Genomic DNA, 24,779 nt, shown 5'->3' on the forward strand with positions numbered 1-24,779 from the left:
ATTCCTTACATTTGATTTGATATTATGTTATTCGAATCACTCAAGCTTTATATATAATGAGTAAAGTGAAACATTTTTGAAGGTATACCTTTTTTTCTGAAATAAAATGATCCCTAAAGCACTCTTCAAAATTAGAAACAGGCTGAAGAGACACAGCAGAATGTTTAAATATTTTTTTTTCTTTAAAAGTCATCCTAAGTTACATAAAAGTTTCCATAGTTGGAGAATCGTCAATAAATCGAACAGTTGAATTTTAATTCGATATTTTCTACTTGTTATGTATCTGGGTTTAGGATACGTTTTAAATGTGCATACAGAATGAGCATAGAGTCTTTTGTGGTACTCCTGACCATCTAATGGTCTCTTGACTTCTGTCATTTGATTACCCTCGCTTCTAATTAACACTCCTGCAAAGCCAGTGAAGCACCAATCAAATTGCCACCTAGGGGAGGGGTTGGGGGTTTGGGGAGAAATGAGGCGCATCAGCTCCGCGTCCTCGGCGTGGATAAGTGCCTGTCAGGATCAGGAGACGGTCGTGATCGCGCGCTCTCTGTGGATAACTGCAAATCGCGTCTCCTTGGACTGTGCACCTGCTCCTAAACATCCTCAGCTCAACCCTGCTGTAAGTGAGTCGCAATTTTACTGCATTTAATTTTGTGAGATATTACATTTTATACGAAAATGCATGCTGATTATAGGGATTTAAACCATAGAGTCTTTTGTGGTACTCCTGACAATCTAATGGTCTCTTGACTTCTGTCATTTGATTACCCTCGCTTCTAATTAACACTCCTGCAAAGCCAGTGAAGCACCAATCAAATTGTCACCTAGGGGAGGGGTTGGGGGTTTGGGGAGAAATGAGGCGCATCAGCTCCGCGTCCTCGGCGTGGATAAGTGCCTCTCAGGATCAGGAGACGGTCGTGATCGCGCGCTCTCTGTGGATAACTGCAAATCGCGTCTCCTTGGACTGTGCACCTGCTCCTAAACATCCTCAGCTCAACCCTGCTGTAAGTGAGTCGCAATTTTACTGCATTTAATTTTGTGAGATATTACATTTTATACGAAAATGCATGCTGATTATAGGGATTTAAACGCTATTTACAGGCTAAAGAACATCAAGCCACAGGTAAAATAACTGGTAAATGGTAAAGTACTGAATTATCCATCGATTTCGCAAAATACATAGACCGATTAATTTGTTTTTCAATCTTAATCCAACTGATTGAATCACTGCAAAAATATATTTCCAATGTCCCAGTGTTTCAGAAGAATACCGATCAAAAGCATTAGGATATTCAAATCCAGATTGCCCCATTAATCCAATTTAAGCATGAAAACATGATTTTCTTGTCTTCCTCTTTTTTTAACTTTTCATCGTTTGAATTCAGATTTTCAGGAATAAAACATGGAACAGAGTATTTTCCCTCGCTCCTTGTGGACTAATGACAGCAAATTTCTCCATCACCATGTCGCGGATTTCTTCACCAGTGTACAAGTTACACAGGATATACCTGCTGGAACATCATTCGGACCTTGTGTTCTTCATAATACCTTTTATGACACTATAGCCTTCATTGCATTGAAGTCCTCTGACAAACGGAATAAATCCTATGTATTTCGGGTGAGTAATTTAGCATTTTATTGCATTTTCAAACATGCATACATTCACATTTACATTTTTACACCTAGATTTTTATTTTAGACTGCAGAATTTGCCTAGATTTACAGAAATGGTCTTGTCCTGTAAATGAAACATGCATTATCCAGACATATAATTAGTTATATGCTATATACTGCAAAAAATCAATTGTTAACTATTTTATTGTAAAATTTAATTTATTCTAATGTCAAATATGTCCCACTATCAACAGGTAGATCCCGAGGCGATGAAAGGTTCTCCATTAGTAGTTCCTTGGCTGCGGTTAGTACAGGCTGCAATGAGCACAGAAGACCAGAATACTGAGGCCTACTTGAAAGGAGGACAGCTGCACTTTCAGACTATTCGAGATGTGAAGCAAGCGGATGAACTGCTTGTTTGGTATGATGAGGAGTTGTCACATCTTTTGGGGTTCGAAGATATAAAGACAAAAGCCCTGACAGATGGTGAGTATGGGTTGCTTTTTTATAAAAAAAAATAAAAATTTTAGAATAAAATCATTATTTAATGCTCAAATAATTTGTTAATGTACCTTCAAATTGGTTAGAAATGTCATGAAATATTAATTCATAGGTCAGTGACAAATATCTATATGTAATAAAATAGGTCTAAATTGCAGCTCTTCAAAACTTTTGCACAAGTACTTTGGTATTAGATTTAATTTTAATTAGCAGTCAAGCAATTTTGCTGTAAAATATTTATTTGTAAATTATTATTCATTTTTAAGAAAAAAAATATTTTTATACCAAAGCAAAGCTACATGCAGGAAGTCATTTTGTTGTCATGTGACATGAAACATTAAACACAGAGGGTCCTTTAGACCCTTATGAATATTTGGCAACAACAAAAAATTTTACGTTTTGTTCAGATCCACAAGACAACTTATTCATGATTCAAAAATGTATTACATTTGTATTTAATATGCAAATGTAATATATAAATGAATTGTTTGTAATAAATTAGTTGGTTGCTTAAATTAGTTTGTTGCTTAAATGAATTGTTGCTTAAATGTTAAGTGTCCTATTATTGTTATCCTCGTCGTGATCTGACAGCGCTTGTATCTTCATATGCAGGCTATACATGTACGAGATGCGGCCAGGCCTTCAAAAACGAAAACCCTTTCCTTGCCCACTGTCGTTTTTTATGTGTGCAGGAAAAAGTAGATATTATTCGACCAACCAACGAACAGAAACAAGAAGTCAAGCGACAGCGCAAAATCATAGATTTTCACAACATTGCAAGAGATCTGGAGCACAAAAAGAACGGTTCTCCTGAAGACATGGGCATACCTAGGAAAAGAAAACAAGAAGGTTCCTTAAGTCCCCGGAGAAAAAAAACTGTGTTATTGGAGAAAATCAACATCACTAATTACAGCAACACCGCCAACGTCAACACAGATGGTCCACCTTTTCAGGATTTGTCAGAATCAGACAATTTATCAACAAATAAGCCAAAGAGAAGTAAAAGCAGCGCATTTACCGTGGTTAGAAAACCATCAGAGCAGTCAAACCCCGAGCAGACATCACGGGATGTAACGACGTCTGAAGTAGGCCTGCAATCCGACTGCAGCGCGTTCTCATTTGTTGTGCCTAAGAGTGCGCACTCAGAACAGAAGAGCGCGTTCTGTGAACCCAACAAACGCACCATCACCGAAGTTCAGAATCCTTCACCACCAGATTCGGATAATATCTCAGACTCTTTCAAATTAAAACCTGCACTAGGATACAGAAATGTATTGGCGTCGCACCTGTTTCACGCTGACTTGCCAAGCGCTCATGCAGGTGGAGTGATGTCCGCTCCTCTGGCTACAGGAGGATCCTTTTATTATTATGCGCCTGAGCATTGGACCAGAGCTATAGGTGGCCAGCTACAGTCTACTTCTTCTTTGACACTTTTGCCCCCTACTTTCACACCACGGGGTGTTTCAGTGCAGAACTGGTGCGCCAAATGCAATCTCTCATTCCGAATGACCTCCGACTTGGTGTTTCACATGCGGTCACATCATAAGAAAGAGTTCGCCACAGAGGCTCTGGTGAGGCGGAGGAGAGAGGAGAAACTCACCTGTCCCATCTGTCACGAGTACTTTCGAGAGCGTCACCACCTCTCACGTCACATGACATCACATAATTAAGGGGGAAAAAACTCTATCGCACTTTAACCAGGAACATAGAAGTTATTATTTAAAATGCATTGCCCATACATAATGCATTTATACTGTGATTTATATAACACCTTTGCGCCTACCTAGCTGACAAAAATATGTTCTAAGACCGTTTTGCTAACGTTAACATTGAGTTATGAAAACGTTATTTCTTAGGGTTCTCTGACTATTCGAAACGTTGAGTTTTTAAATGTTTGATGTTGGTTATACGACCGTTAAGGGAACATTCCATTTGATCATATTGCAAACATTATGGTAACGTTAGTTTTGAATATTCTTTGAAACAAGTTCTAAAACAAGTAGTAGACAAACGTCCAGCTAAAACGAACATTCAAGTTTTGAGAACATTACTAGCCCAAATACCAGATCACTTTGTATGAACATTATATTAACGTTACTGGTTCAGGGGAAAAAACGTTGAGAGAACCTTGCCAGAATATTTTGAGAACATTTTCTGTTAGCTTGGTAGGTTGCTATTGGACAGTATTTTTCTGTCACAATACAGAAAACTGTGAACCTTTCAACCCTTTACCTTTGGTAAAAAGTCATTATCTTTTTCTTCAAAGGTCATAGTCATTTCAGCAATGTAGGCCCTGTCCCAAATGGCACCCGAAACCCTTGCGGCCTTCCTCTGAGTCCGCACTTTCGTGACGTAATGCCGCTTTGACTGTCGGGTAGAGTCTGCTGCGGAGCTCGCCCCGGTGGACACCCTACGGTCTGTGGACTTAACAGGCACGCGCACGCGGCCACATGAAGTGTTCCATTTGGGACAGGGCCCTAGTCTTTGAAACGGTGGGCTTTGGTAGTGCAATTCAGGGTAGGACTACATCGCCACTAGGTGGCTATAGACATGCATTACTTTCTCTTTAGAGATAGCTGTACCTAGTACTACGTTTAGTTGTGACTAATACTGTTGAATTGCCTGGTCATTTTCAACTTAACAGTGCCTTACATATGTCAGGATGAGTAGCCTACATGTAAATACTCTTGAAAACCGGTAGAATAAAATGCTCCAGCATTTGTAGGTTTGCTGACTAAAACTATTATAAACTAATAACATTGCTTTGTAAAGAGATTTTATTTTTGAAATATCTATCACTTCAAAATGCCCAAATTTTTGTCACAATGTTCTTTTCAGATGTCTACTTCTTTTTAAAATTTCTATTAGCACAACGACAAGGAGGATGTTTATTTAAATTTTTTTTGCTCTGTTTTTTTTTTTTTTTTTTGGATAAATAGTCATTGTATTTCATTAAAGATATTAAGAACATATTCCCCAGGTGTTTGCCTCTGATTTTAGCCATCCAAAAAAATATGAATCACATCAAGTACCACTTTTTTTTTTAGAGAACAGTGACACTGAGATGAATCTAGTAGTTCAATGTAGTTTTGTCTAGTCAATGTAGTTATAATTTTTTAAGTATGTTTAGGAAATAAAGTGTCAGTTTGTATTTAAAATACTGACTTACAGAGATAACTTTCTTTAAAAATAATGAGGGTGACAATTTTTGCATCAGAATATGAAAATCATTTTAAGTTTTTTGAAACAGTGGTGTGACACATACACTCACATGCACTAACACTGAGTGACCGGTAGAGTGCACTCTAGCAATTCTGCAATCCCAGAATTTGCAAGTCTCCCTTTAATTATAGGCATAAAGTCATAGGTAAACTCAACACTCTGAGAAAGTTCACCAGTTTTGACCAGGTTTATATTGCAAAACTGTATCTTTCTACATCAACACAGATTTAAATAACAATTTTCTAAAAACAATTTAATAACAATTTGCTCTGCTCTGATTCTTATGGACCTTTATACTGAAATTTAATTCATAATCAACTGATCAAAACAGGTTTTGACATAACCTCGAAGTTCAAAAGGATGCCCGTCTGTATTTAGCTATAAACATTCTGCTCATTCAAGAACGTAAATACTGAACTTCTGAAGACATTAGATTGAATGAAAAGATGTGTATACACTGGCCTAATATTGGTGCAATTAGAAGCCCAGCGGTCTGTTCCTGACGGCAATCACTTGAGGAGAGAGCCATTTCATACACACACAAAATCCTGTGTTCGCTCTAAAGAGCATCTTTCATCGCTGCCATTAATTGATCAGGCCTCATTTGGAAAACTAAATATTGACTTTAGTTTTCAGTAACTGTTGAGTTTTTACATTTTGACCAAGCTTCTGGTGTCCTATAGCTACAACTGATTCAAATATTAAAGTGCTCCCCAGGAAACTAAACATTTCTTAAAGGGGACTCATCTGAGAGTTTCCCTCAGTGTTTCTGGGCAGCTTTAGTCGATGTTGGCGTTACATTCTTACATTCTTCTGTTATTTTATGGTCTCTGTGGGAGAGCAAGTGATCTACAATTTAACAAACCTAATTCATGCCGACACTGTCAAAACTAGCCTGAGAGGAAAACAGTGTTTGATTACTTTGGAGACCATTTATCATCTCATCAGTTTGGTTGCCGCCAAATTCCTAATAAATTAGTCAGTTGTTGATAACTCCACTTAAAAGTTTTACCTATCTGTGGTTTGCTGGTCTTCCAACCTGGTCAGGTGGTTTTAGAGAGGTTTGTCTGCTGGTGAGGCTTGAAGGCTAGCTGGACGACTAGTTAAAACCACTAGGCTGGTTTAAACAATTGTTATTTTCAGCAAAATAATTGTATTAATTAATAATTGTATAAATTATTTTAATACAAAACAAGTTTGTGAATGTTTTTGAATTCACATTTGTAGAGATAAAGTGTAGTGTTGTGGTAAAAGCAGCTGACACATTCACATCTCTTCAGCCTACACAAACATGTTGACATCTTCAAGGGTCTCTTTTCACGCACTGCACAGAGAAGCCATTCAACACTCAACATCACACAAAAGACAGAAACAGCAGACAGCAACTGGGTTCTGTTCTGTGAGAACACACTTCCCGTTTTCATTCACGGGCTAGTGGGATTAAAAGGGTTTACATCAAATTAGTTTGAGCTGGGTGACATTATCTGTTGAAGTAAGTGTTGGAACTTCCTGCACTTTGAGACCTGATGCTCTTGAAGTGGGTTGAAGGTGGGAGCTGGGGGTTAGAGATGTCTTTGATGTCCAGGTAAAGAAGTAATGCACCAGGCTGGTTTCTGATGTCAAATCTAGTTAACTAGACATTCTTATTCCTTTATTCATTTTCTTCATTAAGTGAAGAATATGAACACATACAATGCAGAAATATGCTGCAGAAAATAAACACAGGTGGTTTATCATTTTATTCTACTTATAAGGCTAGTTTTCATAATTTAAAACACACATTTACAAAAATACATTCTATAAAATATAATATACTGAATCCAAATGAACAACTGTTTATACACACCGACACATTTGGCCCAGATACTCCTTGCTTATGGCACCAAATTGAGATCATCAAACGCGTCTGAATACAAGAAAGGAACCTTGTGTAATGCCTCTTAAAGTAAAAATGCACAGGAAAAATTAGTCAGCACTATCCATCAGTGACCTCAGCGATTAGCAACACTCTACCTTTTGGGATCTTTTAAGTTAGTTCTGTTTCAAAACTAAGTTTAGATTACTTACTAGAAGACTGCTTTGCAGTCACACTAATAGTTTGATGTAGATGAAAGGGTTCACATGTATTTCATCATTTATACTTTTAAATGACCCAAATATCAAGTTACACTTAGATTTCTAATGAACACCAATACATTATCTTAACCTGTCACTACAACATTCATCTGAATAATAGAATAATTCCTTATTCTAATTTACTTTCCAATGGAATTCAACAGTTCTGACACAAAAGGTTTATGTTATTTCCAACATGCTATAAAACCTCATTGTACATCCAGTAATCTACAAGTATGAGTCCCACAGCCATTTATGTCACAGAGATGACAGCAAAGCTGACATTTTTTAAGGATTATTAATAAGAGTAAGTGCTCATGTTAAAATTAAAATATCACTGATAAGCATTTATAAAAGATGAAATGCAGTCCTTAAAATGTGTGCACATTCTACCAAGTGCAAACTAAAGACAATATGCCTCTTCAAGTTAAATTTGGGTGTCAAAACCACAACAAATGCCCATTTGTCTTTCTTTTCTTTGACCAGCGAGTCTATCTGCAAGTGCACGTCTCCACAGACATGTTGGGGTAGATCTTCAACACAATGTTTTTGCTCTCATCCAGAAATAGAACACTGAGGGGGTTCATCTTCTCTGGAACACAGCAGGGTTCTGGGATACCTGGAATTATCCCAACGGCCTTGACTATGCTCTGGATGGTTGCATGGTTGGAGGGGCGGACTACCTGAAAAAGGCAGAAAAGAGAGGATAACGAGGTATGGTAGGATTTAGATATGCAACTTTTGTTTTGCTTTCTTCAGTAAAAAAGAGGATATTATGTCTTAAAACACCCTTCTATTATTCAGAACAAAGGAACTGTAAAACTGGCTCATTTCAAAAGAAAATGTTTCCAAAATGTGCTTAAAACCTCTATTATGCGTACAATTATTTGACTGTAATTGCACATAAAGTTGTGTGCTTTAGTTGTGCTGGAACTGAAACATTTTCTGAAGGAATTCTTTGTTTAAAAAACCCTGGCTAGAAAAAGCTGTATTAAGCATAGTCATTTTTAAATATTTCAACATGTCTAAACAGTTCACATTCGCATACGCAGATCCATGAGGTTCTCTGACCTTTGGAATGGGGAATTCACATGTTCCTGCGCAGTAGAAGGCATCGAAAGACTTGGGAGACAAGATCCATTCATTCCACCCGATATCTGCAAAGTCTACCTTCAGGTACCTCCTGGAACAGCTGCAAGGTTCTTTCCACTGTCTCCTCCGAGCCTTCTTCATGGTTTTCTCATCAAACCGGAGAACCTGAGACTTGCCGAATCCATCAGCATGCTCCTGGCCTTTCCTCCGACGTTCTTTTTTAAAGGGCTTTGGCTTGAGTGCAAAGTAAGCGCTTTCCCACATATCGTGCTGTTTGAAGCTGTTGTACTCCACCTCCGGGAGCTCATTGTTCTCAATGGGATCAGAGAAGTCCAAGTCCAGTTCCCGCTTCACACGTATGTCAGGTGAGGAGTCCGGAGACTGAGTTGGCTGCTGGTCTGCAATGAAAGGGTCATATCTCTGTAGGCTCACAGCCACGCTGTTGGGCTCTGAAATGGCCAGGTCATTAGCATACACCAGCAAGTATGGAAGGCTGGAGGACGGGAGCTGGTCCTGATACCCTTGATACTGCTCTCCATAGTCAAACTCCACGGTGACCAAAAGATCATTCTTATCTCGGGCCTCTTTTATAATGACAGACACATCCTTGCTCTGCCAGGTCCCACGTCTGTGAGGAACTACGGTGATGTTTCCGAGTAGTGATCCCTGGGCTGAGCTAAAGGAGGGAGACCGGAAAAGAAGACAGACAGAGGGTAGCAGATGGAAGTTCGGGATGCGACAAGAGGGGTTCTTGAAGCGCTTGCAGAACCAGGACCTCTGGCGTGGCCATTTGTCAAAAAAGAAGTGAAACGTAGATGTGAGAATCACCTCAGACCCCTGAAGGGAAGTAAGATTCAGCCAGTATGAGACCCTCTCCTCCACATTATCTGCAAAGATATGAGAGCAACTGCTGAGTTAGATATTAGTTATGAATATGGGCTCAAACAACAGGCTTTTTGTTCTGTCTATGGGGTTGGAGAGAGCACAAGGAAGTGAGCAGACATATGGAAATGTTTATTTAGGTTCCCTTAAGAGGTAGAACCTGCAACAATGTCAGTCTTTTAATAGGCACTGATTAAATGCTTTAGCAGACTGCAGAAAAAAAGACTGCATTGTTTTATGCGAGTGTAACAAATGTTATTTTAATGTTCTGGTATAAACAGCTCTGTGAATGATAATGTGAAATAACTACAAGAGCCACAACAATTATAAGCCTGCTCTTGAAAACTTACAATTATCATGCACAGTGCACAGTTACGTTTGTATAGAATAGTTATATATATATATATATATATATATATATATATATAGAATAGTTCTATATATATCCAGCTAACATGCACATTCACATTCACATTTCTTTTTTTTTTTACTACAAGAGCCACAACAATTATAAGCCTGCTCTTGAAAACTCACAATTATCATGCACAGTGCACAGAGACCTTTGATTCTTCAATAGGACTGCATCACTTGCTTGCTATAGCACCTGGGAGAGACCAGTTCTGTCTCAGGCTGCTGGGTCTGGATACTGAGAATGATTCTTTAATTAACAAGCTAACTATAGAATGATGCTAATAAGCATAAGGTCTTATTTAAAGACTTGTCTCTCCAATACAAATTCTCTTAATATGTCTGTCCTGTACTTCGAAACAGCTAGTAGTCCTGTGGTCTTGTAAAACACACTGTTATTTTACTTGCCTCCTTCTTTGCCTCCCATTCACAAGCTTTATATGGGGCTTGTTGCAAAAAAAAAAAAAAAAAAACTATCATTGGAAGGGGTAAAAAAAGTGAAGAATTCTGTGAATGAGAGAAATAAAACTTTGATGCAGAAGGTTTTACTGCAAAATCTCATTATTTTATTAGTTTAAACTTTTTTATTAGTTATTAGTTAGATTTTAGTACTTTTTTTTAAAAATGACATAAAATATGAATTGGCATATTCTTCAGCATGACACACATTCATTTCGCTCTTTGTGTGAAAAGGACCGTTTGTCTGGGCCTAGACTGCCTACTGAAAAACGTTTTACCACAATGTTCTGACTGTGATTCATATAAAGGCCGCTCAATTCTCCCATGCCTTCTTGCTTGCAGTTGTTTGCTCTCTAATCAGTACACTTGACTTCATTTAATTTAATTTATTGTATTTTTTATTTATGTATTTATTTTTTTTATTTCATACCACTGATTACCATGATATATGACATTTTTAATTGCTTGTCATAAAAAAACGTATTTGATATGGGTGGCAAAAACAAATAGTGTTGCTTAACTCAATTGCCTGTACTTAAACAGTTTATGTGGTTTGCTTCATAAATGGCAGATGGGTCTTTGATTTCCTGAGGCTGTTTTTCTTTATGTTAAAATGGGGGAAGAATAAACTGCCATCTGCGGTCAAACCAGAAATAGCATTAATTTTATTCTAGTGACAAATGCTAGATCATCATTAAATTTGCATTTGTAATGGCATGGAAATTTCTTTAAGCAGATTCGTGTAGCTGAATCCTTCACTTCCCTAGGGGATCAAGTACTGTTTTTCTGTTTCTGGTATTATAAATGGATACTAAATAAAATTTAAATTAAAACAAAAAATGCTAGAAACAATTGCACTGTAAAATTAAAGTAGCACAGTGAGAATTTTCTTAACATTGATCATTATTATTTGACATAAAAGCTCTTAACTTTGCAACTTTTTATGTATATTTGTAGTAAAAAGGAAGTGGCTGCTGATCAGGGGCAGACTTAACCAATAAGCGAGGTAAGCCACCACTTAGGGTCCCGGGAATCAGGGGGCCCCATCTGATACATGCAAAACATATTTGGCAAACGCTCCAGTGTGTATTTGTGTTCTGGAGAGTGTCAAATTTTCACTCACCGCTTAAGACGCTTTGTTTTTGTCAAGTGCTGAGTTCTGCAAGCTTGCGAATCCTCTCATTATAACAACGTGTAGATACGATGTAAATAATAGATTCATTGTGCAGTGCACACAGCTTCACTGATTAACGGAAAGTCGTGAGATTGCGATGAAATCAAGTGAATGGGAGCTTTTAGTGATTATAGAGGGAGTGCTCTTTGCGCACTTTCTAGGCTGTATAATCCTGTCTGACTGTCTCAGAACAGATATATTAACCTCAGAGAAGAAAGTATTATGTTTCATATCATAATTTTATTTGTCTTGATGTTTCAAAATGACTCGCTTGTGTGCTTTTCCTATGCGCACCTGCACGAACTGCTGCACACTCATACAAATTCACGAATGCGATGTAGCGAATCAGCTCATGGGGAAATATGAATAATTAACCATAACTAGTTATAATTAACTATTCATATATTAGATCCGCTGTAGATATTTAGCTGACCACTCAGGGTCAACTGTCTTGTCAATTCTAAGAACGTTAATTTCCTGGTTAAGGGAAATAACTTTCTTACTGTACAATTCTTTAAGCTTGTAACGTAAATCTGCATGATTATTGACTCCGGTTATGAGCAAACAATGAACACGTCAAGTGTGATACAAGTAAGGTTTTATTAACTACATAAACACTTAAACTAGTCTAACATACTACATAAACACATTAAGCTGGTCTAACATACACATACACACACACACACATACAGTTGGTATAGGAAAGAGTTAAAGTTTAACTCAGCATAGGAAGAGGCATAAAGAATGAATTTTATGGAACACTTTGCATGTTCAGCAGATCTAAAACCTGAGGGAAAACGTCAAATTCTTAGTTCAAACAAACCTTGTAAAAAGGTGTAACTGATACTTAATGTATCAAATTAATAAGACTAAGTTTGATACTTAGCGAGACTCGGCGGTCTGAAAGAGATTCCTGATGCAAATCTTAAAGCTTCCCGTAGATCTTGCTGAAATATAACAAAAAGTTGTGTGTCTGATTGGTCCAAATGCTACAGCGATGACTGGAGATTTTTGCTTAATAATAGATTCTATTTTCAATTTCTTTCATGGCAAACCCTACCATATGCCTTAAGAACACTTGGAATGCGGAACAAGTTGCATGGGCTAAAAATTAAATGTTATTTGAATCCTTTTTGTAAAAAGATTGAAGAAGGTTACAACTCATTAAATGGACAATTACAAGCATTTAAAAAAAATAAAATAATGTCTTCTTTAGTGATCCGAAAAAAATAAGCCTACTATGGCTTTAGAACAGCATCAGGTTGACTAATTATTTAATTAAGTTGTGAAGAGGTAAATAAACTATAAACTGTAGAGCAAGCAAAATAAGGTTTAGGCGTAAAAGAGCATGCTTAGTTATTGTGTTGGGGCCCCATACCTGAAATTTGTTTAGGGCCCCCAAATCATTAAGTTCGCCCCTGCTGCTGATATTAGAAGGTCCTTTGGCACCAGGACCAGAGCCGATCCTCCCTATAAGCAAAATACGCAAGCTGCGTAGGGCCCCCGAAACACCAGGGGGGCCCCTTGCTCTCAAAGATGATAAAATTTTTGTTTCGTTTTTGAATTTGGCCAGCGGTTATGAAAACATGAATGATCATTTATTTTAATGTGTTATGCTGTCACTCTTTCCACGTAAAAAATCATGTAATGTGAATGTCTTACAGTCTTGCTCGAGAAAAAAAAAACAAGTTGAAAGCGTACCGAGCCGCGGAAGAGTTTCTCAAACGCTTTACGCGAGCACGATTCGAGACGGAGTGAAACACGGACAAATTTCATTCATTCGTTCATAACCACTCATAACCCCCCCACACACACACACTGGCACAGTTTTGCGTAAGGCCCCCAGAAGCCTAGGATCGGCTCTGACCAGGACAAATACATTTTAATCATCCATCTGTCAGCATCAGGATTTCTGAAAGGCAGAATGCAAGTAGTTGCCTGCTCTCTGTGTTTTCTCTTTCCCGTTTGTATTGGCTATGTGTTTCATAGCTCAAGTGAAATACAATTATCCCTGCAGTGCTTTAAGTGATCAATCAAGACTCAAAATTCTGGTGCTCTTGGACCTGCACAATATCAACGTGCCAGTCTTGCCAAATGGACCTAATGGCATAGAGCATTCTCTTCTGGCTTCATTTACTTCCAGTATACTTACACATAATTGAGTAAAAATGTTTTAAAAGCGCTGTTTGTTAGACTCAGACTCAGTCTTGAAGGGCAAAGCACTGGATGTATTACTCTGAAACAATTTTAAGTAAATCTTTGTAAAGGATAATTGGAAAGTATAACATTTTTGTTAACAATTCTCAGAATTTCTGACTTATGAGTCATAAAAGTTTAGTTTTATTATTGCAGGTAAATTCATATTTGCAAGGTGAAGTGCTAAGATTCACACCAGATAGATAGACAGATAGATAACTAACAAATTTTAATGTGCTATTTCATTTTCACAAATTCTCAAAATTCTCAATTTTGCCACTAAAAAATAGAGTAGTATAAAATTTAATTTCACGCCAACCAAATCATTTTACTTGGTTATTAAAATCACTGAGCCTAGTGAGTTTTGTGGGTAGATTTGTGTATATGTATGCCTTAAAGGCATAATATGTAAGATTTTTTTATTAAAATATCCAAAAACCACTAGAACAGTGTCATACTGTATATTTTGCTGACTTGTGTACTTACATTATCCCAAATGTTTCGAAGAATGTTTAAATCCAGAGAAATAAGCAATTTTAACTAGTGACACGGACTGTGTTCATAGTGTCATTGTGTCGCCTGCCAATGACGTCATACACCCTTGATCTCCGGTTTTGATTTGTAGAAAACATGGAAACACCAAAGACACTTTAATATGTTGTGCGTTTTAATAGACCCGTGATGACCGCACAGCGTAGCATTATAACAGAATTTTCAAATGTATCTGATAAAACAGCGCTGCTTTCCCCCCCCCACATATGTACGGTAGGGATGGGTGTATCGATCCAAAGTATCGATATATCGATACTGACGCGAGTATCGAAAGTATCGATACTCAAACAAAAAATATCGATACTAAGGTGTGTTTTATTTACCAGTGATTTTGTTAATTTAACAAAAATATAATGCGTACAATATGCATCGAATTGGACGAATAACCTTTGTTAGCGAGTAATTGTGTAGGATAGAAATATTTCCCTGCTCATCTGAACACACGCAAATGTTGCAAGACAGAACCAATCAATCACAGAGAGCATTCACTCACTGCTGACAGTGCATTCAAACAGGGCTGCTTTTCCCAAAAGTATCATAAGAAAGCATTAAAGCTTTTGGTAACGGCAGCCCTGAACAATGCTTATCAGAGGACAGAAGGACAGAGTTATTTCACAATAAACAAACTGAAATTGTAGCCTACATAGTTTGTGCAATTACAGTTATTTAAATTGAACGTTGAAATATATAAGGCATATTGAATGTTAAAATGCATTTTAAACAAAGTTAAGTGCTTATTATTACCCATTTTACTCTTAGTAATTTAATAATTTAATACATTTCATCATTTAAAAGTTTAGTGCAGAAGTATCGAATCGGTATCGATATCGACGATACTGCCTTGAAAAATATCGGTATCGTATCGAAAACAAAATAAGTGGTATCGCCCATCCCTAATGTACGACCAGAAGCAGTCGACTGTGGCATAATAAAAGCTCCGCTGCTTTTCGAGACATGTGTCACGTTCGTTCAGCTGCCTCGTTTTGCTTCGACGGCTTTCAGCCTCACCCTGCTTCATTCTACTACATTAATAAATCATTGGCTCATCCATGAACATGATTTCTGCCCGAGTCCCGTCGGATTGCATCGGCTGTGGGGATAAAGACCACAACTCCCACGATTCCACCTTCCGTCACAGCGTCATCAAACTATGCCTTTGTTTATTTTGAATACGCGCCCTCTAGCGGCGACAATTACATATTGTGCCTTTAATAACATGCAATATGTAATTTTTGTTATTAAACATCCCAATCTATTTATTTGTCTCACTATTTGCTAAACCATATACAGAGCGTCTTTGTGTAGCACAGAAGGCATTATACAAACTGGATCCAAAAAAGGAATATGATGAATAGAACAGAATAAACTGATCTGAATCTGTCCATGGTCCTGGTACGCATCCTGTACACATGGCAGATTCCCTCCTGTCTGTCCAGTTCTGGATGGTGGCCCAGCATTAAGGCATGAGCTCACTTGGCTTTGGGAAGAGATGCAGTGCTTCCATTGTTCTGGTCCAGAAGCAATAAAACTCCCTCATGCTGTCCTGTTTGCAAAAGCCCACTGCTGTCGCTTTACGGCTAACATAATTTCACCCCTGACAGCTGTGATCAGTTTGGCTTTGATTTTTAACTCTCTGTCAATCAAAATTAGCTATCCTTCAATACTGACTCCTCCTCTCTCCATGCAGAGTCCTGTCTAGAACAAGCACGGCTTTGTCTGTGCTCCATGTCTTCATGAAAACAGCCACATGCTGAGTTGCTTCACACGAGTGCCACATGTCACCTTTGAGCCCATTGTCCCTGTGCTACTGTGACGAGCTGCATTTCTATCATATGATTCAGTTGTGATCTGAAGACAAGCCATTATCTAGCCTGTTTATGAGGTGTAAAATGGATTTTGGACATGAAAATAAAGCCCACTCACATGATTCATATTAAGATCTCTATTATAGAATTGACAACCAAAATTGCTTTAAGACAAGTCCATTCTCTCAACAACCAGATTTATAACACCCCGTCAGCTATTTCCGGTAGTGCAAGTACATCTATGATTCAGCAAAAATAATATCTGACAACAATGGTAAAACGAAGTCTCAAATCAAACAAAAAACTTTTTTCAGCCTGGTCCAGCTAACAACTAAGCACATGTTCCTGTACAATTGGCTCTTTTACCTGTAAAGCCAGACTTTAAATTTCCTTTTAACTTAATTTTAAGGCTTTTTTAACTTCCTATAGACACTACAATAAGTATCATGACAACGATATAAGGCAATTGGTTCTTTTAACTTTAAAGTGAGACTACAGTCACCATGCATATTTAGTGCTAAGATTTCTCCCATTCATGTAAGAGGCTTGACTCTTCTCTCAACAACTGCCATGCTGAAGCATATGAATGGGTTTCAAAGATTTGTACTTCTGAAGTTATTCTTAAATGTACACTTTTGAAAAATATTGCTGTACATTATTACAGTTAACATTCTATGAAATGGTTCAGATTATACAAATGTTCGAAAGGAACATACTGTAGACATTTATCTTCAGATCACTGCGCTACAGATATTACTTAAATTGTTTCTTGCTTACCTTAATCTGCATCCAAACAAAACACTGAATTGGAAGTTTTAGAATGACTTGATTTCTTGGAGTGACTGTTTCCAAAAGTGCTTTACCAACTGCCAAATATACGTCATCGCTGTTTTACTCTCCTATTCATCTTTCCACATGTTTTTTTATGTCACTTTTATCATCTTTTTTAATGGAGAGTGTATGAAGTTCGACCATTGTATGCGTATGTAAAAGAGTGAGTCCAAATAGATTGCTAAAATATTTCAGTCATAATGATATTTGATACAGCCTTTTAAAAGAAAGCTCATCCATTTCACAGTATTTCTTGAGACACATAATGAGAAAAGCTAAGTGCAATTAGAGATTTACTTTACTAGCCGATCAGAGCATATAAATATGGCATAAACCATAGCTGACATATACATGTTTTAAAAGCTCCAAGGAAAAAAATGCTTTAATACTGAATTTGAGACTACTAAAATGCCATTGTAGACAAAAAAAATCTGTTGATACTTGTTAAAAGAATTATCACATTTTGTTATGTCAAGCTGATGTATTGGATGTTATGAAGCCATTATTTATACTTAGTGCCTTCTCTATGCATTTCTCATGTTTATCTAATTCAATTTAGCATAATGAACAAAGTTTCACATTACATCATACTGTACTGTACATGCCAACAAACCAATCCCAAATCCAGCCTTTGCAATACTCAATTTCAAAACAATCACAAACCTTCAGACACAATATACCGCAACAGACATCTGCTTGTCCCCACACAGAGCATCCAAATGTACTAAGAAGCCTGACCTCGAGTGTCTAGACACATTCAGCACGTTTCTTTACCTGTATTCATTTCTGTTGGGCTTTTTGAAACACTTGCCAATAAAAATATACAGACTAGCAGGGTTACAGAGCCAGGGGAGAAAGGGTAATGCTACCTTCAGATTCATTGAGTTTGTAAAATATAGTCTGTAGCAGGAAGAGTGAGCCAGAGCAGCAGATAAATCTAATTAATACTATCTTGGGGATAAATGCAAGACTCTGGATCATTTTACCAGCCCTGCTGTTTATTATTTATGTCTGCATAAAAGTTTATTTTATTTTTATTGTATATATGATTCTGAGTCCCAGGATCAGTGAAACCACATTTTTAATGTTTTAAACACTATGTAGTTGATGGCTCTAACAGAGAGAGAACATGATGTGGCCATTAAAAGCCTCCTCAAATGTAGGGGTCTTAATGTTACATGAATGATATCACTCAGACTCTTTAATGTTCTGATGGCCCCTACACAGGGAAAATAACTGGGAAAATGCAGTTTGTTTGCAATAAGAAAGTAAACAAAGGCTCTTGGGAATGGGATGCTGTCAGCCATCATTCTTAGGAACTGAAGGCAGAGGTGAGCCAGAGGCCACAATACACTCAAACAGTTGCACACTGATCAAACACTCAATGATAATCCAAGCAATTTCTACAGAATGCAATTGAGCATGAAATATGGGGTTATTCGGTTAGATTGCAAAATGTAATGGTGAAAATTGGATGTAAAGTACACCTGATATTCCCACATAGGAAGGGAATTTAGTGATGATTTTTGGAATTCATAAAAGAAAAGAAAAGAAAATAAATTATGTTTTATTAGCAAAGTTTGGGAGGAGCACGTTCAGATAATTGACTAATTCAGCACAGGTGGACCACGTTCAGATAATCAACTTAATTAGCATGATAGCAAATATATATACAGCCATCTTACCTCTGTCCCACGATAGTTTTTCTGGCATCCCTCCTTTACCTCAACTCCTCACTCCTAACTATTCTTATCCCAGCTTGGGGATATGTGTTATATCCACCCTCACACCTGTTGCTCCCTCCCAACACAAGAGGGAGCTATCTCCTGAATACTGACGTCTGTCTCTGTCCTCACCTGTTTCGCCACGTCATCAGTATGTGTATTTATAAACCTAGCTTGCCATAGGTCCCTTGCGAAGTCTTGTTCATTGTTCTCGTTAACTATTCTGTGTCGTTTCTGTCTGTTTACCACTGTTGTGTTTGGACTAGTCTTCTTGGATCTGCTTGCCTGTTTGTTTTAGAACTCAACTTGTTTTCGAACTTGCTTTGGCCTGCCCCATTAAAGTCCTCTGCGCATAGATCCTATCGAGACTCCCGAGTCTTCATTGTCACAATATGGGGAGTTCTCTGGGCTATATTCCGGGCACAGAGCCCTCCCCTCAGACAGCATGCCAAATATGCTTACTATTTGCTCAGTATGATTATATGTAAGTGCGAACTTGTGAAAATAAAATAAAATAGCTGTAGTTTCTGACCAGTAAAACAAATTCTGTTCCTCAGACACATACATTTAATTTGATGCAGATTCACTTGCCCAAAACTACGTTAGACAAAATAATTGATAACTAATGTGTATTAAGTTCAGCTCATTAATTAATATTAGTTTTGTTTGAGTGGAAATGTTGGATGAAAACATCCATTAACATTTTCCTTGGAACTATTGCCACAGTTTTCCACTTGAACGCTGACAAAAGAGGCAAATATTATTCCAAAATATTCTATTATTGAAAAAAATACTCATCAGCAATTCCCGGCATTAAGGATTTTCCTTGTCAGTGCAAGTTACAAAAATAAAAAATTAAGGTTTATGTGAACGGACATTACAAAATTATTTGTCTTTGAAAGAATCTTAAGAAATCTTTAAAACCAAATAAATATTGTTGGTGGTAAAAATATTATTCCATGAAAACCATCCATGAAAGACAGCATGAAGCCAAAGAACTGTATTTAAAAACCATTAAAGTTGGGTTACAAATACAAAAGGTTTATTCTCCTCATTATTTTCTATATATTTTTTAATCCTTGTCAAGCCATTGTTAAATCAAAACAGTAAAGAATTTATTTTGATTGTAATTTCTTCCTAGCAGCCACCCACAGTGGTTTAAGACTTTGCCATGAAGGTGAAGGTCACGGGCCTCTGGGACTTGTTCAGGAAATGACAGCATGCCACTTAGACTTTAATGAATATAACTCTGTCTTTGTAAATACAACACCAAGTCTGTAGGTTTAGAAGGTTCTCCTTCTTGAAAACCAATTTTAGAGTGTAGATTTGAGGGAAACTGCTCTGCAGTGAGCCATTTTCACACGACAGAAAGTGGCTCATGAAAAGATGAGGCTCCCTTCGAAATATGAAGAGAATTTGATGAGAAGTCCTTTCCGTTCTCATTGTTGGGGAATGTAAGCCTCGCAGACAATGAGAGATGACTATGGTATCCAGAAAAAAAAACGAAAAAAAAAAACTAGCCATCATAGTGATTCATGGCAAACATTGACAGCTACATAAAGTGTCTATTGTGAGATGAAAAGGGAAGGCAAGTGCCTGTGGCTCAGGAAAGTGAATAGACATAAATTCAACAAGAATACTCTATAATTTGTTTTGCTGAACAGCCTCTTGTGCCAAGTGGATTACTTTAGCACACTCCAGAATGACTCTTTCATTAAGAAATGATTGTGTGAACCATTTCAAAGTGGTCTCGAAGGAATAATGCACAGACAGAGCAATTCATATTTCATAGGCCTCTTTGGACTTTACTGACAGAGGTGAAGCATAATTAAAGTGAAGCATTGCAGTGCCGTAACCCAATTAAAAACCAAATAACAACAAAGAGATCTGCTGAATATTTTTCCAACACACAAGCCAGGCAATTTGGGCAAATCAGGTCGTTGTGAGAGCAATTGAACTTAATAATCACTCAGTCTTTCCCTCTACTTTAACACAAGAGGCCACTTTTCTCCACACACAAAAAAGAGAAAATCCCTTGACCACCTGCATGAACTATAGCACCATTGCGGTACAAGACGAATTTGTAGAGGAAAAAGAGTGAAAATTCATGCAAAAAAGTATTTATTGAGACCAATTCTGTGGTGGAAGAAAAATATTTTATTAGCTTTGCAGAAAGCAGTCAGTAGTGTTGGTCTAGTCCACGATGATACAGAGAGAAACAGCAGGCCTTTGTCTGCAGACAGAATGGCGCTCTCTATGGGGTCACTGCAGGATTCCAAACATCACAGACGGGGCAAAACTATACACTGGAATTCCTCTCCCTCTATGAATGTTTTATTAGCCATGTGAACAGGTCAGAAAGTCACCCCCCGCCATACAATCATCAGCTGTGGCACAGGGGCACGTCCGATCCCAGCTTACTGGCTGTTGCCTGGATCAACTCGAATGCGGTTAGCATGATCAAGACAGTATCAGCTTTACAGCTAAATCAACACCACGCTGGAGTTCTGGAAAAGTAATGGAACGCACATGTTAGTGCAAAAATATCCTAGCAGTAACGTAATGTCACAAATTGTGAATTGGAAGAGATCTTTCTTGTTTGGACTGTGGCTGTTTGAAGAATTCTACTACTCTGTGGTTGCATTATATGGTCCAAAGATTTTGAAAGCACCAAATGTTGCTGTGAATCTTTAATCTATAAACAGAAGCCATTTTAGTCCAAGCAGCTATTGCAAAACATTGTGTTTTTGGTATCCTTAGATGAAGCATGCAGCATTTGATTATGCTTAGCTCTTCAGAGATATTTCAGCTTGCTACTCTCTTATTCAAAAGGTCTTACCATGGACCACCATGCAAGACTTACCAGGCCCGGAATAAATGTTGGCTGGATGCTTTATTGAGGTGTTACATTGGGAGCCCTTCCAGAATAAATGTTCAACAGCTCCCTCAGTAAAAACACATACACATGCATGCACTGTATTCTTATACCACACCACCCATTCAAAAACTCCCCACAACAGTAGACTGCACAGAACAGTCCTTGAATGGATCTGAGAATGTTACATGTGCAATTTAACATACCGAAAAATAATTTAACTTTACGGAGATTAGTTACGACATTGGCAACAAGTTTAATCAAGTCTTTGAATCATTCACTCCAGAGAATCTTAAAAAAATAATTCATTCATTATGGAACTTGTTGTCCTTATTGAATCATTTACTCAACCGATTCAGGAGACGTGAAACATTTGATTCTGTTTGGAACTATTTTCAGAGCAAACAAAGTAACTGGCAATATTGTGTCTAAAATGTAAATGCAATCTAAATTGATGAAAATCTAAAATATTTAGAGCAGGTATGCTATATATGATGTTTTTGAGTAACTGGATGTAACGGAAGAGGTCTGACGCAACAGGTTAGTAAATACAAATAAGTTTATTTGGTCACAGAGAGTACGGGTGTAGGATCCAGATGATGATATGATGAGTCTATAGTTCGTAGAACAGTTCAAAGGATATGATGAATGGAATAATCAGAGTCTTTGTCTTTACAGAAGCTGGAATGCACACAGGAGGAGCACACACCTCAGCGGTCCAGGAACTAGGAGGAACAGGAGACACTTGGAGACGAGGAAACACTAGGAGGAACACAGGAGGTAAGTAATACAGGAAGTATTCAAATGGAAGCAGTTGTAAAGTCAGAGAATCCTCTACGTGTGTACGAGATCGGACAATGAGGGTGTCTGAGGGGTGTGCTTTTATGCAGGCTGGTTGATGAGGTGCTTGATTGGTGACAGGTGCAGGTGCTCAGTACTCAGGTGAAGGTGTTTGCGGTGATTGGAAGGTGACTGAGTCCGGCCGATCTGTGACAGTACTCCCCCCTCCTGAAAGGCGCGTCCCGCGCCGTAACAATTCCACCGGGGAAGGAGGCCACGGAGAGCCACCAGGACGGATCAAGGAGCTCCGGGAGCCATGGCAGATCAGGGGCCTCGGGCGGCCATGGCGGATCCTCCGTGGCCTTGGCTGGCTTGGCCACGGGTATATGGCCCCCCCCAAAAAAATTTTCTTGGGGAAATCTAGGAATCCTGGGGGGTCGCTCAGGAAGAGCGGGCACTTGAGGGCGCTCTGGAGGAGCGGGCACTTGAGGGCGCTCTGGAGGAGAGGGCACTTGAGGGCTGGACGGGACCAGCGGAGGCGAAGGAGACGAAGGAGAGCTGGACAGGACCAGCGGAGGTGAAGGAGACTCAGAGAAGAGTGTTAGAGCAGCTTCTGGAGTGAGCATGGGTGCCGAGAACCCCGGGGGCAGCACCATGTCCATTATTGCCGATTGACAAGCTGGAGCGAGCTCTGGGGCTGGAGCCGACACTGGAGCGAGCTCTGGGGATGGAACCCTTCCTGGGCTAAACTGGGGATCAGGAGCCCTTCCTGGGCTAAACTCACTAATGTCCGGCGGGTTTGCCATATTATCTGCCGGCTGACTTGACTCTAGAACTGCCTGTGTTCCTGGGCTAAGACCGAGGGTGGAGCTTTGGAGGATACAGGGGTATTTGGGGTTGGACTGAGGAGCTGGTGCAGCCTCCACTTTGCCAACTTCATATGTGGATCCTGAAATTCATAATGCGAAGTTCAGGTATTGTGCGAATGACCAGCTGGGATCTCCTCGTGGCATTACAAATTGGATCCCCATATCCAGCCCAACCCTGAATCCCTCCATCAAAGTGAGGTCACTGCAGGTGGCAGGTGTCTATAAACTCCTCCACATAGTCCTCTAGACACCTGCCACCCTGGAAGATAAAAACAGTACCTCCTCCAGAGAACTCATCCTCCTTCCTGGGGCACACATTAATGGAGGTTAACTTCATCTTTAGGTTTGGTCCGATCTTCTGTAACGGAAGAGGTCTGACGCAACAGGTTAGTAAATACAAATACGTTTATTTGGTCACAGAGAGTATGGGTGTAGGATCCAGATGATGATGATGATGATGATATGGTGAGTCTATAGTTCGTAGAACAGTTCAAAGGATATGACGAGTGGAATAATCAGAGTCTTTGTCTTTACAGGAGCTGGAATGCACACAGGAGGAGCACACACACCTCAGCGGTCCAGGAACTAGGAGGAACAGGAGACACTGGTGGCGCTTTTCCACTGGATGGTACGGCACAGTACAGTTCACTTTTGGGGGGTTTTCCACTGGGTACAGTACTTGGTACCTGGTACTTTTTTTTAGTACCACTTCGGTTGGGGATCCAAGTGAACCGTACCATTACCAAAACATAACGTGTAAACTCTTCTGATCACGGATTGGCCAGAGAGAATAGTCACTACCTGCATCACTGAACTTGCGACACAAACACAACAGAACCGCTAGATTAAAATCAGCACAGCCAGTGAAGGATCGAACGCAACTGTTTTGAATGAGTGCACCTTTTTTTTAACAACCAAAAAGTTGTCGTCTGTTGCGGAAGAACAGACGTTCCTCTTGTTGATAGCAGGGGAGCGGATCCAGCGAGAGCTTGATGGGGCGACGCGGAATGAAAACGTTTTTTTTAGGAGTCGTGGTAGTAGAGGCAGCGCAACTATAACGACATGTGAATAATCCCGCCCACTCTAAAGCGGTACTGAACTGCAGTAGCCGTACCGTGCCGTACTGAGCCGTACCGAGCCGAGTCGTACCACGCATTGGAAAAGCGCCATTGGAGACAGTAGGAGGAACACAGGAGGTAAGTAATACAGGAAGTATTCAAATGGAAGCAGTAGTAAAGTCAGAGAGTCCTCTGCGTGTGTACGAGATCGGACAATGAGGGTGTCTGAGGTGTGTGCTTTTATGCAGGCTGGTTGATGAGGTGCTTGACTGGTGACAGGTGCAGGTGCTCAGTACTCAGGTGAAGGTGTTTGCGGTGATTGGAAGGTGACTGAGGCTGGCCGATTTGTGACACTGGAAACATTAATGTTTTTAAATGAATGATTTCATAAAAGTTGTCAGCTCTATGGATGAAAAGCAAAAAAGCAACCAAAATGCTTGCAAATTGAGTAATTAGACACCTGAAGATGTTGTTAATTTAGAGACCCAATAGATTTTTAAATTTTTAATTTACTATATGAAAAAATCTGGCACAGCGATACAACAGCCCATAAAAATGAAATGACCATTTACAACAGCTAATGAACTCTGTTAGAGAGCTACATATTGGTTAAAAAAAA

At 38.8% G+C, this 24,779-nt stretch overlaps 2 protein-coding genes across 3 annotated transcripts; one reads left to right on the forward strand and one right to left on the reverse strand.

Moving 5' to 3' along the window:
• The first annotated feature begins 516 nt into the window (after positions 1 to 516).
• On the forward strand, positions 517 to 4,996 carry LOC107548615 (PR domain zinc finger protein 8-like). Of its 2 annotated transcripts, none has more exons than XM_016229373.1 (4): positions 517 to 622; positions 1,389 to 1,621; positions 1,872 to 2,103; positions 2,731 to 4,996. In XM_016229373.1, the coding sequence occupies exons 2-4, from the start codon at positions 1,406 to 1,408 to the stop codon at positions 3,786 to 3,788; spliced, it is 1,506 nt and encodes a 501-aa protein (XP_016084859.1). In that variant the 5' UTR covers positions 517 to 622; positions 1,389 to 1,405; the 3' UTR covers positions 3,789 to 4,996. The 2 variants fall into 2 exon arrangements, with proteins under 2 accessions (XP_016084859.1, XP_016084858.1); XM_016229372.1 differs by lacking the exon at positions 517 to 622 and adding an exon at positions 902 to 1,007.
• A 2,950-nt stretch (positions 4,997 to 7,946) lies between these two features.
• On the reverse strand, positions 7,947 to 15,995 carry LOC107548603 (growth/differentiation factor 10-like). The gene is made up of 3 exons (XM_016229356.1): positions 15,887 to 15,995; positions 8,527 to 9,434; positions 7,947 to 8,138 (listed from the first exon to the last, which is right to left on the reverse strand). Exons 1-3 carry the CDS (start codon positions 15,993 to 15,995, stop codon positions 7,947 to 7,949), a joined length of 1,209 nt encoding a protein of 402 aa, XP_016084842.1.
• Positions 15,996 to 24,779: the final 8,784 nt, after the last annotated feature.

Source organism: Sinocyclocheilus grahami, unplaced genomic scaffold (assembly GCF_001515645.1).
Source record: "Sinocyclocheilus grahami isolate Dianchi unplaced genomic scaffold, SAMN03320097.WGS_v1.1 scaffold351.1, whole genome shotgun sequence".
NCBI lineage: Eukaryota > Metazoa > Chordata > Actinopteri > Cypriniformes > Cyprinidae > Sinocyclocheilus > Sinocyclocheilus grahami.